Source organism: Platichthys flesus, chromosome 17, assembly GCF_949316205.1.
Source record: "Platichthys flesus chromosome 17, fPlaFle2.1, whole genome shotgun sequence".
In the NCBI taxonomy this organism is placed as follows: Eukaryota; Metazoa; Chordata; class Actinopteri; order Pleuronectiformes; family Pleuronectidae; genus Platichthys; species Platichthys flesus.
The window spans coordinates 11645974-11665471 of NC_084961.1; the positions used below are offsets into that span (position 1 = coordinate 11645974).

Genomic DNA, 19498 nt, shown 5'->3' on the forward strand with positions numbered 1-19498 from the left:
TTACCCATCTGCATGCCGAAGTGTCCTTGTCCCAAGATACTGAACCCCTAAATGGCCCCTCATAAATGTTGAGTGTAATAATTGTAAGACGCTTTGGACAAAAGCATCAGCTAAATGACATGCAATATGAAAGTCAAAAATTCAGACGTCTGCAACAGGACAACAAACCAAGGCTGACTCCCAACTCCACCATGAACCACCTCATTCTTCTGGAAGTAGAAGAAATAATAAAATATATCTGGGGATGTGAATGAAATTTCATAGGCAAATGTAAAAAAAAAAATTCTTAACATCTAGATTAAGTGTTTGGAATCTTTAATGTCTGTGGTTACAAACTTCTGCCAAAATCTATGTTATTAGTCCTCATACTATAATAATAATGTACTGGTTCTAATTTCAGTTTTACTACTTGAACCAACAGTGAATCTAGCCAAACTTCTCTGGCTTGTTGAACCTTCAGGAAATGTTATATTTGTTTCACATATAAAGTGTGTATATAAATTACCACTAGTAAATAAACTCAGGTGTTAGCAGTTAGCTTACCTTCTCTGTCACCCCGGAAGTACTTCCCCTGTGAGATCACATGAATTCCTTCCTGCGGTGTCCGCTTGTTGACATTTGTTTACCAACTCTGTTTGTCTCATAATACTTCATTAAACTGGAATATTCATGTTCATCACGCGATAAAGCGCCAAACAAGTATTTTCAAGAAGTTTACTGAATCAAGAAAATCGCGCTTTCTCCATTTGAATCGGGGTCGAGGCTGAGAGCGCGCGTCCCGCTTCTGACGTCACGGAGAAGGTCATCCAGCAAGATAGTTCCCCTCCTGTTCACATCTATAGACACACAAACTGAGCGATGTTATATTGTCCAATACGACTGTACACATTTAAAAAATGTGACTTTTATGTAAAGGTTTTGTGTCTCAACATTTGTAATTATTGAAAAGGTGGCATTAACGCAAAGTTTCCCTCGAAAAAAAACCCGTCTGGGCTCGCTTGTCTAACCGGAAGTGACCATAGGCGGAAGTAGGTGGTAGGGAAGCCTCTTGCCGTGCATGGCCCTCTCACTGCTGTTTTGTGTGTTGGGGGGATGGGGCCGAGCAGAGGATGAGAGTCTCCACACATTTACCACTTCGCTAACTAAATATCTTTCTTTCCGAGCCGGCTTTCCTCCATCCGCTCCGTGTACATCAACACCCCTTCGACCACGCATGAGTTTCGGTGGGATTCGGCCAAAATAAAGTGGAGTATCCGCACGTCCACGACTCACGCTCGGAAAAAGTCGACAAAATGTATTCCTCTCCCGGAGGTAAGTGCTACGGCTAATGTTAGCATCGGCTAATTGATGCCGCTAGCTAAAGAAAAAAAGAACCGACTCGCTAGTTGTAGCGCCTTTGCTGCCACATTGCAGCGACTCGTTGCGGAAAGACAGACCCCCGGTCCCGTCTCACTGCCGTTTATCACCAGAGTCGAGCGATCCCCGTGATTAAGAACATCTCGTTCCCAGTCTTTAAGTGGAGGCATTAGGAGGAGAGGTAATCTTAGCTAGCGTGCAGCCACAACGAGCCGCTGTTAGCCGAGCTAGCTTCAGCGGCGCCTCGTTTCGGCAACTTGCTGTTAGCTTTCAGATGTTGTCTCGGGAGGTGCGATCGAGTGGTTTATATCGTGTGGGTAAATCGCACGATTACACACAGATCGCGGCGAGATCATCTCAACGCTAAGCAGAAAGGGTAGCCTGCGATAATGCTATCTAATCTCACCAATCTTAGCAATGGTTGGCTAGCACTATCCCCTTATGGGAGGCAGATGTAGCTGTGTTGACATTGTTTATGCCCACGGAATGAACACTTAAACAAATCTCCCTGTTGATGTGTCACAGACAGTGTGACATTAACATATTAAGGACATCGCCTCGGGTTAGACACAGTTATAGTTCAACACCTGACAAGCAGACTAGGATAGATTACTGCAACATTCCTTGATCAAAGATGGTTTCCATTATTATTCTACAGCTCAAAGAGCACACTGTATTTGTGTTACATTTAGTTCATATTGTAGTGTTTGTTTGCTTTGTCACAGAAGGCTTCTTTCTTGTTGCCTTAGTGAGCTGAAGTATGAATTCACATCCAGCACCAGTCTCTTCCCAGGAGAACGGGTGGTTTCAGGCAGATGGGCAGCTTGCACCATCCCTCCTGTGTGTATATTGATAAGGGTGTCTGTAAAAGTCGCCCCTGATTGTGGATGGAGGCGTTCTGGAAGCGATAAGCGAGCTAGACATATACTGAGACGAAGCTAGTGTTTGCCATGGAGACATACAAGTAAAGATGAGTGGCAATCTCCACTTATGGCCACCAGCTACATTAAATTACCAACGATTTCTACATGTCTGTCCTGTTGATAAGTGACTCAAATGTTCATGTTCCCTCCCCTGTATGTGTCACGACAGTGTGTATTAGACCAAATGGTTTTTTTGTGTCTGCAATCATAACATGTCATTTTTGTCCCCTGTAGCTACCGAGATGACCGAGGCCCCCCGTTCCTCCGGGTCATTAAGCTCCGGTAAGCGCTTCCCATATTTGGGCCATAAAGCCTTAAACTGGTCTCTGCTGTCGGCCAGTTTAAGTGGCCAACTGTATTATGCTTTTTTCTGACCCTTCTATTGTCACAATCATTCTCATTCAAAGTACATTTTAACTGTCTTGCCGAATATTGAAATTGACCAGGAAATAGTACACAGGTAATGTGGTGCCACAGATGAGATTCTAAGGGCGACGGCGTAGTTTGAGATTGACAATTTCCATTTAAACGCACCCCATTTTGTGCACTGAATAGCAGTGCGCTTTTACACACTAAAGAACATTCAATAAAGGCTACCATATATTATTAGGTTTTATGGGTGTTATTGTGCGTGAATGAACAGAGCTGTAGCACAAAGATAAGGCACTGAGGGGAATGGATAGAGCGCTCTCCCTCTGTCTGACCGTAGCATCTGAAGTTGAAGTAATGGAGCTTCTTGGTTCAGCATGTTGACCAATGAAGAACGCTTATAACATCTTGTGCAGGTTGACATCTCAAAATGTCCCTAATGTTTTATAAAGGAACAGGCTGCCTTTAAATTTGCTGGTGGGAAAGTTCACAAACTCACATATCTTATCAATAGCAAGAGTTTTTCCAGCCCCATCAAAAGCTTAATATTCACTGAAAGAAATGTATCTTGGATACAGTTCAACAAAACCGCAAATTACATCCCACAAATTGATCACATAGTTGCATACATATATATTTTGCATATATCTTGGATTATTTCATCCAGGTAGCCAATAAAAAGAAGAATAGACATTTATTTCTTCTCTACATGTCTCCCATAAACTTTTTCTGTTAAGATCGGTTGAAAAACACAATTGTTATTTGTGGTATCTGTTCGTGAACCATTTCGGTTACATTTGTGAGCATAGATGTTATTTATGATATAAATAAATATTGGACACTGGTTTAAATATTGTGGTAAATTTCTAATCTGTCAATTGATGTCAACCTTCTAGAGCCCCCATCTTCACCGGTGCCAGAATATGTGTTCAAGCCACCATCACGGCCCGACTTTGGCACCATGGGCAGGACAATCAAGCTCCAGGCCAACTTCTTTGAGATGGAAATCCCCAAACTGGAGGTCTACCATTATGACATCGACATCAAGCCCGAGAAATGCCCCAGGAGGGTCAATCGGTATATACACACACCTGTAGTCCTTTATCACCTGCATCCATGTTGGAATGTTTTCGGTACTGTGGTAATTTATTTGTTTCATTTTGTTTCCAGTGAAATTGTGGAGCACATGGTCCAGCACTTTAAAACACAGATCTTTGGTGATCGAAAGCCAGTGTATGATGGGAGGAAGAATCTCTACACAGCGATGCCCTTACCCATAGGCAGAGACAAAGTATGTATTCACCAGTACAACCAGCACTAAAATCTTCACCTTTTTGACGAATTTCATGAAAATCAGTGAAAAAATTATGTCTAATTATCTTCTTTCCCTTCTAACACACAGGTCGAGCTCGAAGTGACCATTCCTGGTGAGGGCAAGGACCGCAGCTTCAAAGTATCCATCAAGTGGATGTCCTGCGTTAGTCTGCAAGCTCTGCACGAGGCACTGGCAGGGCGGCTTCCCAGCGTCCCTTTTGAGACCATTCAAGCCTTGGATGTGGTCATGAGGCATTTGCCCTCAATGAGGTGGGTCTTAGACTATTGGATCTTGTTTCAAATATAAGTGATGTGTTGTCGTTATAGGTTAATAGCACAATTATCTTACTATAGGCAGAGATAGTTAGCATGACATTATTTTTTTCGGTGTCTTTAGTAGGTGGCATTCTTTCAACCTGTTCATCTAATAGCTTCTGTTTCTCTTAACGTGTCATTTGTCTGTTAAAGGTATACCCCAGTGGGCCGTTCTTTCTTCACCCCATCAGAGGGATGTTCGAACCCCCTCGGTGGTGGCCGAGAGGTGTGGTTTGGTTTCCATCAGTCTGTCAGGCCTTCCCTCTGGAAAATGATGCTCAACATTGATGGTAATTTTCAAGTCGCTCCCGCAGTGCTTGTGTGAAGTAATGGCGTTTCTGTGAATCTCACCTCTGTGTCCTTGTTTTGCTTCCAGTTTCGGCCACTGCATTCTACAAAGCCCAGCCTGTAATTGAGTTCATGTGTGAGGTCTTGGATTTCAAAAGCATTGAAGAACAACAGAAGCCCTTAACGGACTCTCAACGAGTCAAATTTACAAAGGAAATCAAAGGTAAGTAACGTTGTGTTCACTGAGCAATGACTCTGTTTGACAGTCTTTATTTTGTAGGGTTTCCTAAGTGAAGTGTCTTTCAAATCAAGAGTAGGATAGTCAGAAGTAGTAGTCAAAACCATGTAAATGGCTGAAACAAGTATGGTCCTATGTTTGTCATTTACATGTTTTTCTGTTTCTGTTGTCACAAAGTGGCACAAGAGGGAAATAGTGACGTAAATGAAACAATGAAGACGACATGTTCACCAGCTTTTTCAAAGATATTCCGTTCTTGTCTTCTAAAATCCTGATTATATAACTGCAACATCTTCTGACAAAATCCCCATAGACAAAGCTGGGGGCTGTACTGTCATTTCAGTCTCATTTATATACCAAACGATGAGTCATAGTTACAAAGTTAAAATCTCATGCAGGTCTTTGTCAGCAGTTATGAGGTCAATTAAATCAGATGCCTAGGGAGGTGTACCTTTGTAGGTAACCTTGCATTTGTGGGGCAATACTGGAGACTTGCTCTGGAATGTAGCTAAGGTCTTTCCAAGAAGTCTCTAGATTTAGCTCTGAAAATTTGGCAAATGTTGCGGCAAAGGTGCTAAACTGGCCGCATTGCCAATGAACGTCCCCCCCGGTCAACGTAATATAAACTGTGTCCACCAATTAATTTTGAAGGATCAACGGACAGTGGGGGAATTTCCAACTCTCGTCTCCTCTGTCCAGGTCTGAAGGTGGAGATCACTCACTGTGGGCAGATGAAGAGGAAGTACAGAGTGTGCAACGTGACCAGAAGACCTGCCAGCCACCAAACGTAAGAATTCAGTGTTGTTACACAAAATGTCAAATGCACATTGATGAAGGAATGTGTCCTAACACATTGATTACAGGTGATAGAATTCTCTCACTATGAAAAGCTGCTGCTTAGTGATATTGAGTGTTTCATTTGTTTATTCCCATAGGTTCCCTCTGCAGCAAGAGAACGGCCAAACTATTGAATGCACAGTAGCACAGTACTTCAAAGATAAGTACAAGCTCATCTTGCGATACCCCCACCTCCCATGTCTACAGGTGGGACAGGAGCAGAAGCACACCTACCTACCTCTAGAGGTAAATATCAACGTCTTGTGCTCACAATATTTGCTTCTACAAGAGTGCCCTGATTCACATTTTGTGTTTTGCTTTGTGCGTCCTCTCCAGGTGTGTAACATAGTGGCAGGACAGCGCTGCATAAAAAAACTGACAGACAATCAAACATCCACTATGATCCGCGCCACAGCCCGATCTGCACCGGACCGTCAGGACGAGATTAGTAAACTGGTGAGTCATTGGGAGATAAATGTTTACTAAATGCAAAACAAAATAGTTTTCCCCAGGTTTGACACTGTTTATGTATCAGTTTGACACGGTAAACAGTAGACATGTTGACACTGTGCTGTTGGATGCCAGGATTCATTGATAGTGGTTACCTGGTAATTTGGGGCCTGTAGCTAAAAAAAAACAGTCAGGGAGATAAAATAACAAACTTTATGAAAACATGACCCCAAATAACCACAAACAACAAATGCTTGTAAAATCAATGGTTGTAGCCGGTCCACTGACACATGACTCCATACCAGAGAACCTTGAAACATGCACATGTGACAGCTGCTGCTCAACAAATAGTCCTGCCAACCAGCTGTCGGTATTCCTGTCTGTCAGGACCAGGGCTTCAGACTAACGTTTTACATTGGTCGCACCCGTGTGCCTAACCTTTTCAGTTAGGGGCGCCAGCAGCATTCTTAGTTCAACAAATATCTGTAGTAGCACAAACAAGGCATAAATGTGACTTGTTTTTTTACCAAACTTTTGAAGAAAATTAATTTCTTATCTGAAATGTTAATTTAGTTGGCAGTCTTTCTGATGAGGCGTAAAGGTAATAAAAATCCATGGGTCATTTTTCTTTCAGATGAGAAGTGCCAATTTCAACACCGACCCTTACGTTCGCGAGTTCGGAGTGATGGTGAGAGACGAGATGACCGAAGTGAACGGCCGCGTCCTGCAGGCCCCCTCTATTCTGTATGGAGGCAGGGTACGTGGAGCAGCCGCTGATGTACTATTCAAGCATTTAATTTCACACAGCTCATACATTGATATTAAGTTACATTTCTAACCTCGTCGGCCGGACAGTTGATTGGCTCTAATGCGGCTGCTGTTCTTACTATTTGCAGAACAAAGCAATAGCCACACCTATCCAGGGAGTATGGGACATGAGGAACAAGCAGTTCCACACTGGCATCGAGATCAAAGTGTGGGCCATCGCCTGCTTCGCACCACAGAGACAATGTACTGAACTCCTGCTCAAGTAAGTGACATGCATAGAGTGCATCTTCCCCAGCATACAGCTGCTCTTTGCTGGCTATTCAACAGGTGTGAGCATAGCTTGATTTTCAAACGTTGCAGCGCAGAAAGGGCAATGAGGTTGTCTTATTTGATTTGCTTCTGTTTTAAGAGCACACGTTGAGTATGTACAGCTGTGCCATGCGTAAGCCAGGCTTTATCCTTTGCTTTTATGTGCGTAAGTGTATGGTAGAGTTTGTTACAAGCTTCATCATGTTCGAGGCCAAATATAGTGCAAAGAAAGACTGGTAGTTTTTTCTAGGTTTCAGATTATCGTCTCATGTTTACAGCCGTGCAGGCTCCACATTGTGCTCTGGAGTCCCTGAACTGCTCTTGATTTTGCTGTGACGTGGCTCCGTCTTTTGTCTGAACGGATAAACAATAAACAAGTTCCTCATCTGCCTCAGAGCCTTCACAGATCAGCTGAGGAAGATCTCCAGGGATGCAGGGATGCCCATCCAGGGTCAGCCTTGCTTCTGTAAGTACGCCCAGGGAGCGGACAGCGTGGAGCCCATGTTCAGGCACCTCAAGTACACCTACCAGGGCCTCCAGCTGGTCGTGGTTATCCTGCCAGGGAAGACGCCTGTCTATGGTGAGGAGTGGACTTCTACTACTACTGTTTGACGTTATTAGTAAAATATGTTTTCTTTGCGGACAATCTGCCTATTCTACAAATTATCATTTCCAACAGTTAGGGCTGATAACAGTAAGATAACTGTATACATTGAATATAAACAGTATTTGTCTGAATAATGAGTCAAAGATGGCATGCAAATTAGGTAGTTATAAAAGTATTTGTGGTATTAGTGTCATGCTGATTAAAATCACAAACTCTAGTACATTTTATGGCAAGGTAAGTCTTGCACAAACTAAATCAGTGAGTTGTATTTGAAGCTTTGATAGTTGCTCTGGTGAATCCAAACCTGGCTTCTGAATCAGAGCCTGCTGAGTAGATTTAACTGCTTCTATTTTTTTGCTTTAGGAGATAACCACGAGGAAAAAAGGGTTAAATCAGCCACATTCTCTCTGTGGTCCTCCCCATCTGCTCTCATGTTCCCTTCCCAGTCATTAAAACATCAGTAAACCTGTTTCATATGTGCACAGCAGCCTAATTAAACCACTCATGTCGTCTGAAAGTACTCAACTGCTGTGATTGGTCAGTGTAGCTGTGTGCACTTGATCAAGTTGGTTAAGTGACACCCTTTATTTGTTTTTGTGTCGTAGCTGAAGTGAAACGTGTCGGGGACACGGTACTCGGCATGGCCACGCAGTGTGTGCAGGTGAAGAATGTTCAGAAGACAACACCTCAGACTCTCTCCAACCTCTGTCTGAAGATCAATGTGAAGCTGGGTGGCGTCAATAACATCCTGCTCCCACAGGGCAGGTTAGTGGACATACTACTACACTCCAATTGAAATCCTGACAGTAAAACGATGAAGCCCACATGAGTGTCACAACCCAAATGTTTGTTTTTTTCCCGTTGCCCCTGTGTCTGCACTGTGTATCTGCTCCAGGCCGTTGGTGTTCCAGCAGCCAGTAATCTTCCTCGGTGCAGATGTGACTCATCCGCCTGCGGGAGATGGAAAAAAGCCTTCAATCGCTGCCGTGAGTAACATTACAACACGACCGGAACAGAGTAGCTTCAAAAAAAGTGAGCTGTAATATCATTGTAGCTGAAAATAGAGAGAATAACCAACCATCCCTGCAACTGTGGTGCTTCTTTCAGCTCATTGCATTAGTTTAATGGTCACCACATTTACTTAAAGGTTGAGTTTCAGTTTCAGTCGCTGTATGTTTCAAGCAAGAATCCACTGCTGAGCTCAAAGTTGAAACACACCCCTGCACAGTGACACGAAATTAAGCTTCTGAATATTTGACTAGTTGCCAGAAACAATGTTGTCAAATCAAAGTTGGATTTGAAAGTAGGCATCTTTTCCCTTAAACTTCCGCCATCACGACTACATAAGCACTTATAAGCACAGGACCCGAGACCTAAGAAATCATCATCCAACCATATTATTGTCTGCAAATAAATTCCCCAGCCAACAAGAGTTGTTAAAGTAATGAAAACGTATCACTCTTTAATTTCTGACTTCGTATTTTCATTTCGTTTACATTTTTATTGTGGATAACTTTGATGTTTATCTAAGGATATCTGCTCTTCCTCTTCAGGTTGTTGGTAGTATGGATGCTCACCCGAGCAGATACTGTGCCACTGTCCGGGTGCAGCAGCACCGACAGGACATCATCCAGGACTTGGCCACCATGGTGAGGGAGCTTCTCATTCAGTTCTACAAGTCCACCCGCTTCAAGCCCACCAGGATCATCTACTACCGCGATGGCATTTCTGAGGGCCAATTTAACCAGGTGGCGTGCACAGTGAGGATGTTCTTAAAATTCTAAGCAAATTTGTGTTACTCATTTCTTCCAAATCCACTCCATTTCAACTTCTTAATCCTCAAAATATTCTTGAATTGCACTTCTGCAGGTTCTTCAGCATGAACTGCTGGCAATCCGTGAGGCCTGCATCAAACTAGAAAAGGACTACCAGCCCGGCATCACCTTTGTTGTTGTGCAAAAGAGACACCACACAAGACTGTTCTGTATGGACAGAAATGAGAGGGTCAGTATTGCATCATTGAAATTAATATGACTATCGATTGTTTCATTGCCTAGCTCGGAAATAAGACAGAGCCGACTGCAACTGTGTTGTAATTTGTCTTGGTACTGAGGCATTAACACATTTTTTGGTGTATTTCTGCAGGTTGGGAAGAGCGGCAACATCCCTGCAGGCACAACGGTGGATACGAAAATTACTCACCCATCCGAGTTTGACTTCTACCTTTGCAGTCACGCTGGAATTCAGGTACAAATAGTATTTGGATCACGTGGAACTGAATCACCAAGTGAAGCATGGCATGTTTCTCAGAGTTACTTCAGAAAAAAGGACAACAAATTTAGGTTAACAATTATTCATAGCTCAATGGGTTTTTGCTCAACACCTGTCATTCATTGTGTCTCCTTTCAGGGCACCAGCCGGCCGTCTCACTACCACGTGCTCTGGGACGACAACCACTTCACTGCAGATGAACTGCAGGTTCTCACCTACCAGCTTTGCCACACTTACGTGCGCTGCACCCGGTCCGTTTCCATCCCAGCACCAGCCTACTACGCCCATTTGGTGGCTTTCAGGGCTCGCTATCACCTGGTGGACAAAGAGCACGACAGGTAAGAATTCAATGGGATTCGCTGTGTTGTGAACCTTGTCTGTAAACCTCACACAATGGACGTGGAGGATTTTAATTTTCAACTTTTCCCAATTTCAGTGCTGAAGGAAGTCATACCTCAGGCCAGAGCAATGGGCGCGACCAGCAAGCCTTGGCTAAGGCCGTTCAGATCCACCAGGACACGCTGCGCACCATGTACTTTGCCTGAGAGCACACAACCCCCGGGTGGCGTGGGTGAGACTGATGGAACACACTACCATAATCCCCCTGCTGTCTCGCTGTCGGCTCTAGATAACATCACAGTGGTTTTACATCGTGATCTTCCTACTTAACAAACCTGTCAGCTGCCCATACACATCTACAATTGTACTTGAGCCCCTAGCCCACCCAAACCAAGCCAGCTATTAGATTACGAGGCAAAAGAATCCCTCTTCCACGGGGGTTGAGTCAGAGGAGGTTCATGTTACATGTCGTGACATGTTGTGCATTCGTGTGTTTGTACTTGTTGTAGGGGAATATGTTGCAAAGCCTGAGAGGAAGAGGAAAAGTTTTTACACTGATGGGTGGAATCTACCATTTCTAAACAAGTGGGAACTAACATTTTACATGGGGGAGGTTTCTAATTAAGCTGTTCACCCTCCTCCTGTCTTTTATTGTTTGTCATGGTCTTGGTGCTCGAAGGGCGAAGGAGGCGTCAAAAAGACGAGGGGTCCCGTTCACTGTTTATATGCCTGATGTTTCGCTCCTCTGACAAACATTATTTATCAGCCAATCAAAGCAAAGTGCACTGACCAGAGTGGGTACTTAACCTGGACAAAAGTACTTAATATATTGAGGATGTGTGTGATTTTTCACATAGGACACTATGTGATGAAAAGTGCCATTTAAGACCACCTTTCTATCGTCATTTCTATGTAAAATACTATTGATATAATTGTCCCACATCTGCTGGGTTTTCAGTATTTGTCCTTGATTGACCTTGACGACCATTTCACGCCAAATCTGGTGACAACTAACGGATTCCTTGAGTCAGATTTGTTTTCAAACCTCGAACCAACAGTTCATTCTAGATGGGGTGGCTTTTAGTGTTCAGATTTAAAGTGCAGCAATTTTATCCTCCGGAACTGACAGAGTTGCACCAGTAATTCCCATAGGAGAACTAGTGTATTGGGACTGGATCCCAGCAAGGACTCCTTTCTAATGTACTCTGAGCCATGTTGATATAACCACACACACACGATGTAGAAATCAACATAGAAGGGATCTTGATGAAATCAGTTTTCCTTCCTTCCGTTTTTACAGTCTATTTTAATTTCAATCATTTTATTTTGTAATGATGTAATCTGCATGTAGCTGACTCATCTTTTTAGACATATAGGCATTCGTGACAATTGTTCCTTTCTCCCACTTGTACACATGAACCCTTCTTCGGCAGAACAAGCGTTTTCTGCGGTGTCTTTGTCAGAGCAACGTTTGCGTGGCGTATCGATATCCGGGCGTACGGTACAGTGGAGTGAAAGCTGAGTTTAACCGATTGAAATTTCCTTTAAAAAAAACAACCTCTTGAATTATAGTGTTTGCTCCGGGAAACGGGAGCAGTCGTCGCACAAAAGCTTGGGTTTTATGCAAATGACTTTTTGTGAGTCTTTATACTATATATAGTAATGTTGGTAATAAGGTATATTTTGAATAAGCTTTCAGTGAAGGCTGCTGAAAATACTATAAAGATTTTTGTTAAGGTGACTGGCCCACATGTAGTCTAAATTAACACTGTCTATTTGTATACAGATTTTAAATGCAAATATCCTCTTGCCTTTTGGAGACTGTTACAGTCTTGTTAACAATTCTAGACATTTCCTAAAACCCCACCTAAGTTTTACTACTAAGTTAAGCTGGCGAATGTTCACAAAGCCCTGATCAGAGGCAAGTAGTCTATTTTCTAACTATGCATCATTTTTAACCAAGAGATTTAACAGTGGGTTATCTCACTGGAATTTAGGTCATTTATAGAGGTAGATAATCAGGGCCTTTCTTTTGTTATCGTAGTTTTTTTAGCATGTCGCATTTAGTAGCGTTTCTTAGTGCTTATCAGCATCTTCATGCCTTTCTAACGGGATGAAGTATTTATGTGGTTGTTTGTAACATTGTAGATTTTATAACCTTTAAAAAGAAAAAAAATGTGGGTGTATCCTTTGTAACACGCGATCTTTCTTAGCCAAACAAGATTACAAACTTTTACATGATTTAATAATCGAAAAAAAAAAGACATGGAAGCACAACAAGACATGTTGACCTCTGGGTGCTAGAAGTTTTCACTGTAAACCACCTTTTAAAATCCTCACTGGATTTGGTCCACAGAGCTTTTTTCTTCGTACGCTAAAGGAAGCTTCATCATTTCGAGGGTCTTCTCTTCTCTCTCAAATTGACGACCTCTCCCTCTGAACTCATCACCCGCGAAAGCAACTAGAGAAGCCGACTGACTGTGTTTGTGGGGCATTCTAAAAGAGAAAAAGAAAAATCACCTACTTGATATTTACTGTTATGATGTCAATATTGTTCTTATGGGTGCTGGTCTCACAACATGTAGATTCGGATGCACTTTTGATAGCAGAACGTTGGTATGGCTTCTATAGATGTGGGTCCTCGATCCAAGCAGGAGACTCGGCCATACCGTGTGACACTGGCGTAATTGTATGGAAATGGCCGTGTGTTCTACCTCTTGTTACCTGTTTTAAGTGTTATGGTAACATCACAACACTGGCCATTTCTGTATAATTACCCCTGCTATCTCTCTACTTGGCATTGTTTGAGTCTTGCATTTACAGTAGAGGTTCAGAAGGCTTGGCGTGCGTGACGTCCAGCGTGCTTTTCTTAGTTTGTCCTTGTGATTTTTAGTAGTTTTACTCAAACTGATAAGAGAGAATGTCTTTTTTCTTTCCTTTCTAGTGGTTTTGAGCGTCTAGCTGCACGACCAAATCCTTGAAGTGTGTTTTGTATTCACACACAGCTTTTCCCTGCATTTGTTCCTTTAATTCTATGCACCAAGGAAAAGACGGACATTTGCACGACACATGCGTTTTTTTTCCCACTAGAGAAGTGTGACAGCGAGTGCAGAGCTCCCACCGGGTGTGGTCACTGCGGTCGTAGACAAATTGACGAACGGCACCACTCGGGTTCATTTACAGACTGTTAACTAAAATAGTTTGAGAGCTCAAAAGAAATGAGAAAACAGCTGAGAAATTCCTGTTAATAGATGTTTGTAGCGCAGCGAGGTCAATCTGATCAGGTCAAATTCCCCACAGAACATTTACTAATTTGCACATTAACCTAATTAAAGTACAGTTAAGTACAAAGCTCTGCATTCTGTAACGTGAATGTCCTCTTCTCTGTGTGAATGCCGGCCTTTACGATGCTCCCCCGAACATCCACGTGAGTTGATGTACTTGAATGTTCAGTCTCTCTAAGGGATGCCTGGGTGTTAGAGTTCAAGTTGCCGTTGGTCGTCCTCAAGAAGATGCCCGAGTGACATGTTGACCACAATAATAACGGGTGTCCCCCAAACATTTTTTTCGCTAATTCCAAACATCAAGATGTCATTTAGGAGACGTGTTTACTTGTCATTGCTTCTTCTGTTTGTTTGTTGTTTTTGTGGGTTTTTCTAGTTACCGATACCAGCACCTTAAAATACCAGATGACAATGGCATTGCTTCTTCTTTTTTTTTCTGGAGATAAAACTCAAAACATTTGACAAATGTTGTTTTTGCACTAAACAAGAATGGACTTTGTACCTGTCGCAGCATTATGACTATTATCAGGTGGCGCAATGGCAGACATTATTTTTCCCTCCTTTTTCTTTTGTTGGTCAGAAAGCAGCAGTTGGCGTTGGTGGCTTTTCAAAATGGAAGATGCACAGAGCCTCAAATATGTGCGCTCGTCTAGCCGACCAGCATTTAGCATGTAATCTTAAAACAAACAAAAAATCCTGATGCCTTTTAAATGTTAACGAGAGAGTGAAACTTTGTAGTCGCGTGGGATGCATACTGATGTGGGTGAAAGGTGCTTCACGCAGAAACAATCGTGACAGGATGAGTTGAAAATCACCAGTTGTGGATGATGCCGTTTGTCGGAGACGCGATACCAAAGTGCTGTGCGATGAGTAAAGTGCAGGAAGACGTCAGTGTGCATAGGAAAGCATACTGAAACCAGCCATGTCGGACATATCGATATTCAGAAGAGGCTTTATACCTTTTTCATCAATCTGCCTGATCATGAGCTAAATGGAGAATGTGTTTGAAGTAGGGATGTCACGATACCTAACATCGTAGCTGTCGGTAGTGATACCATGACATTTCCACGATTTCCAGATTGCTAATTCGATACCACTGCAACAGAACAATAAATATCATTGACCTCATCAAAACACTCCTTTTATTTAATATATTTGAACAAGCAAAAAAACTGTGGTTATGTAGCCTTCAAGTTATAAATAAAAAGAGAAGACTTATAACATTATAAAGCAGAACACTGGCATATAGGAAAATAACACGCCTATATACTCGAGTGTGCCTGCCCCGATCACGAGGCAGCAGCCGCAACATCCGGTTCTGTTAAATAAAAAAGTACCGTGACACTTTAGGCATCGACTTGATACCGAAGTATCGGTTCTCTTGACATCCCTAGTTTGAAGAAACAAATACACCAGCCTGGATGAATGTGGCACTGCTCCCTCAGTAAAACTGTGCCCACGGTGCTTAGGTGTCCATATTACCTGCAATGGGATCCATCATTGTTAGACAACACTTTTTCTTTATCAGACACGTCAATTGAATGCACACCTCGACCTCAGTTCACCTGTTTTTCCGTTATCTGGAGGGGACAGAACCATTACAAAGCAGGTTCTACAAATGACTGATTTGTAAATAACACAGTATATCGTAAGATATTTTCACAGATGTTTGAAATGTAGGGTTGAAACAGTGATCAGCCTGTTAACTGACTGGCTTTTGAATAGTTTTTGGAATTGAAAAATAGCTTGAATTCAAATGATGCGACGACTTAGACACAAGTTTGTTCCGAACCCTTTCCCCTCGGTGTACTAACGTCTTTCCTCCGAACCCGTTTCCTGTAGAGAAACTATCGCTGACATAAAGAAACCTCTTGTAGAGTCAGACCTATTTTCCTAGCTCCAAATAATAACTATGAATGTACCTAGAGCCCTGCGTGGTTTGTAATATTGTATGGGCGATCCATCCAGTCAATTTATGGTCATGTTTGCTTCCCGTGTACAACCTTTTCTTTTCTCTCTTCGTTTTAACTTATAGGCTTTAACAGTTGCAGAAAGTATTATGTTTTCTTTAATATTTCATTAATTCGCAGCTCATATAATATATCTTCTCACTGTGAGACCTAGAAGTCTGCAGTTGTCCTTGTCTGGGCGTCGGCTGCTGTATCTTCTAGGAGGCGCAAGTTGTCTCGCTGGTGCAGAGGGGGGGGCATCTTTCCCGTGCTTTAGTGGTGCTGTAACATACGAGCCGTGTGCGTATATACGATTGTTGCTTTCGTGTGGGATCTTGTTTGCCGTTGAATTTTTTTTGTCTTCTACTTCTTTCTGTCTGAGCGGAGCTATCATGTACAAATCGTGTAAAATCCTCCCACCGGAGTTTGAGTCACTAACTAATTAGCGCAGTGCCACCTTGTTTATTCTTTCCGTACTTTGGTTGATTGTATTATTTCCCGTTTTTTTTAATCCCACATTTAACGACAGCTTTACGTGGCGGTCTGTTGGTTTCAGCCGAGCTTCTTCTCCCGTTCCTTTGCCTAGATTAACCTTTTCAAAGCATCACCTTGTCCATGAGTGTGTATCATGCCAATGTCCATCCAGTTAGCCGCAGCCGTGTGACGCCAGTTTGGTATCGAGGTTTGTCCGATACTCTGTTGTTGTTGTGTTTTTTTTTTTTAGCTACAAGTCCGAATTATTAAGTATAAATTCAAATGGGTTTCTAGCAGTCCTGAAGAAACGACCTCTCACGTCCACCACATGCAGCTCCTTGAGCACACAGAGCTTGAGCCTCTTTGTCTTTTTATTCTACCAGAGCCTTGAAACTCGTATGCAGCTCATTTCTGCTCAGTGTGATGACAAATATACGCTGAAGCTGAATTTTAAATCACATTTTAACAAGTTAATACACAATTACATCCTTCAGACCCCTTCCACCTTTCGGCACCTGACAAAGATGGTGGGCGCTCTTGAGTCAACTGAGCCGGGATGTGACCAAGCTGCACGTGGTGGACATCAGGGGTCTCGCTCGGGGCTGCAGTGAATCTGACCTCAACCTTGAGAACTGCTACCAGGCTTCACCAAACCAAACCAATGCCATCCAGTTGATTTACACGCAGCCAATCATGCAAGACTTACTGGCAACGCATTTTTGTTTTGTTCCTTTCAAAGCATTTCTTGTCCTCAGAATGGCTTGGCTTTATATTTACCAACTTGGAAGAAAAAAAAAACTACCTCAGAGCAGTGTCAGGTGCTAGCTGAATATCCCCAATTTTTAACCGCGGCAATGAAATCGAAAATTGTAGTGACCAAACCAATACAAGCCAATATCTCGTGAGAGCACTGTTCTTCTCTTGAACCTCGACTGGTCGGTTGCTTCAGAGACACGTTAGGGGACCAAATCTTTGCAATCGGGAGTCTCGTCATTTCAGTTTAGTCCTTTTGTTTTTCAACTGGCAGCCACAGGAAATATACAAGCACAAATGAGGATTCATACATGTTGTGAAACAAACTATAGGCTCGACTGCATCATATGTTAGATAATTACTTTAAACCATGAGTGTGTTAATATTCCAGATACATTTTGGTGATGTAGAGATTTGTTTGGTTGTGGCGATGAGGGTTTTCTCGGATAGACGTATGTACAGCAATAATGTCAGTGAGAGTGAGAGCTACGAGTTGTTGGTTATTGTTCGTTGGTCTTTACACCGGTAAGTCCTCTTAACGCAGCTCAAGGCAACGCACGAGAAACATTTGAGACTCTTAGTCAGCAGAACACTTATCAAATGGAGAGTTATGTGGAAGCCAGCTTCTCAGTGGTTGCTTTAAAAAGATGGTTGAAGTATTCAGATAGTCGCTCCGTGTGATCAAATGCCTCCATGTCTCTGCCGTGTTGAACCCAGGACTGCAATAAAATCAGGGCTGAGGGTCCCTCGCTCTTATTCAGTTGATTTCCCCCCTTTCTTTCCTTTGATTACCCGAACTCGACGCCATTTTTGTTTAGGGTTTGACGTATAGTTTTGCATGCAACTATTTTCAAAGGGAATATACACATTTTACCGGACATTACAGTGAATCGACATCATTGTAAACATCAGCGAAAGGTACATATGAGGTTGTGCGGCGTGTCAACGTCAGGTTGTTGTCATTTTAGCGTGGGCGGAGGTCATCCAGTGTGGCGGTAGTCGATTTGAATGTGTGCCTTTTTTGTGGGTTTCTCTGAGTCCTCTCTACATTCAAACATACAAGAATCTGCTGCGCCGCATGAAAACAAGAAACTATCCCCATTTCGAACTATCATGCAACCTTTCGTGTAGACGCTGCATAAAACGATCAGTATTTGTGTTTTGCACTTTCAAAGCAGTCTCAAAAAAAGTGTCCATGTGAGGATGGGCAGAAAGTGAAAAGAAAAAAAAAAACAGACGAGGTATTTTATGCTATCAATAGGAAATATAAGGAATAATATGACTTTGAAGAGCTTTTCTAAAAAGGTTGATATATCTATATATATTCATGAAGTACCTCATAAGCCTGATATATGCTGCATTGACTTTTTTTCTTTAGTGTACTTCATATTTTCCAAATAAAAATTTCATTTTCCCCCTTCTGGGAGGGTTGAATGTCACTACAGGCTGTGCAAATGCCACAACCATTTCGTCTCACTAGTCTGTCCTAACAGGGGAGTGTGTTATTCCCTGTGGCCAAATGATAATTAGTCATTTATGCAATTTATACTCTATGGTCTCATCAGAATATTTTTCTCAGCTGTAGCCAGGTCTTCTTGTGCTGTCTTTCTCTTTTATTATTTTGACATCTTCCCTGTGTCTGTGTAGCCAAAAAACATTGGGTTTATTTGATAAAGAGTTAAACAACTGTTGACTCGGGTATCGCCGTGAAAGGGCTGTATCTGTTTACTGTGTGTCCGCCCCCCCCCCCCCCCCTGCACCTTTGTCTTAAAATAGCCTTAGATCGTTAGTGAGGTTCCTATTTGGCCTTAAAAGTTGAACAAATTCCAGTATGCACTACAATTCCACAGACTTGACATCGAGCTCGACTCCTGTTCAGACACATTTCTGAATGTGTGTATTTTTTTGTTTGTTTTGTTTTTCTTCTGCCCTGTTATCTACCTCCTCTGAATGTAGTGGCTGGAGTCGACTGCAAAACTTTTTTGATTTTCTCGTTCACTCAAAGAAAAACAAGACAATCATCTGTAGATCCTTGAAGTTATAAAATCCCCCCCGCGTTCATTCTGTCTTAGAGCTTAATCCAGGACACTCCATTTCTCCTGATGCTTCCCCCCTCCCCCGCTTTCATTGGCCATTGCCATTTCTACATTGTGCGTTTGTTTTTTTTTGTTATTGTAAGCCATGATGGAGAAGCAAAGTGACCAAAGTCTCTTGGCAAAGGCAGCCCTGCACAGCCGTGTGAATTCAAACCTCCCTTCATTTGTGTCATTTTGAGCTCAACCTCTTGAGTTGTTGTTTTATTTCCTCTCTTCTCTCTCTTCCTCCTTCCTCCATTATTTAAGCCACGACATGCCAAAACTGAATTTGCTGTCATTCCTGTTCTGGTGAGGGTCTTTTTTGCCGATTTTTAATTTGTTCACATCCACTGCTAAGCTCCTTGTTCTTGTTGTTGTAAAGTTGTAAGCTTTTTGATTTCTATTTTACATTTCCTTGTTTTGTTTTTATTTTTGTTAACAATTATGCTTACAGAACACAAGATATGCTGTAAACCCTGTTAGAGGACATAATGTGAATACGTATCACTTAATGTAGTTCACTCTTTGGCTTGACTGTAAGTTGCTATTAATTAATAAATTGTTTTAAAAAAAGTTTTC

General features: G+C 42.3%; 1 protein-coding gene across 4 annotated transcripts; it reads left to right on the top strand.

The window, feature by feature from the left end:
- Positions 1–1066: 1066 nt before the first annotated feature.
- Positions 1067–19096, top strand: ago2 (argonaute RISC catalytic component 2). Of its 4 annotated transcripts, none has more exons than XM_062409251.1 (20): positions 1067–1311; positions 2514–2561; positions 3545–3725; positions 3819–3939; positions 4051–4232; positions 4431–4567; positions 4654–4788; positions 5455–5590; positions 5739–5886; positions 5977–6096; positions 6725–6847; positions 6987–7120; positions 7563–7747; positions 8380–8539; positions 8670–8760; positions 9328–9534; positions 9644–9778; positions 9920–10021; positions 10184–10383; positions 10482–19096. In XM_062409251.1, the coding sequence occupies exons 1-20, from the start codon at positions 1293–1295 to the stop codon at positions 10588–10590; spliced, it is 2673 nt and encodes an 890-aa protein (XP_062265235.1). In that variant the 5' UTR covers positions 1067–1292; the 3' UTR covers positions 10591–19096. The 4 variants fall into 4 exon arrangements, with proteins under 4 accessions (XP_062265235.1, XP_062265236.1, XP_062265238.1 ...); XM_062409252.1 differs by having other exon boundaries at positions 9328–9522; XM_062409254.1 differs by having other exon boundaries at positions 5503–5590.
- The last annotated feature ends 402 nt before the right edge of the window (positions 19097–19498 follow it).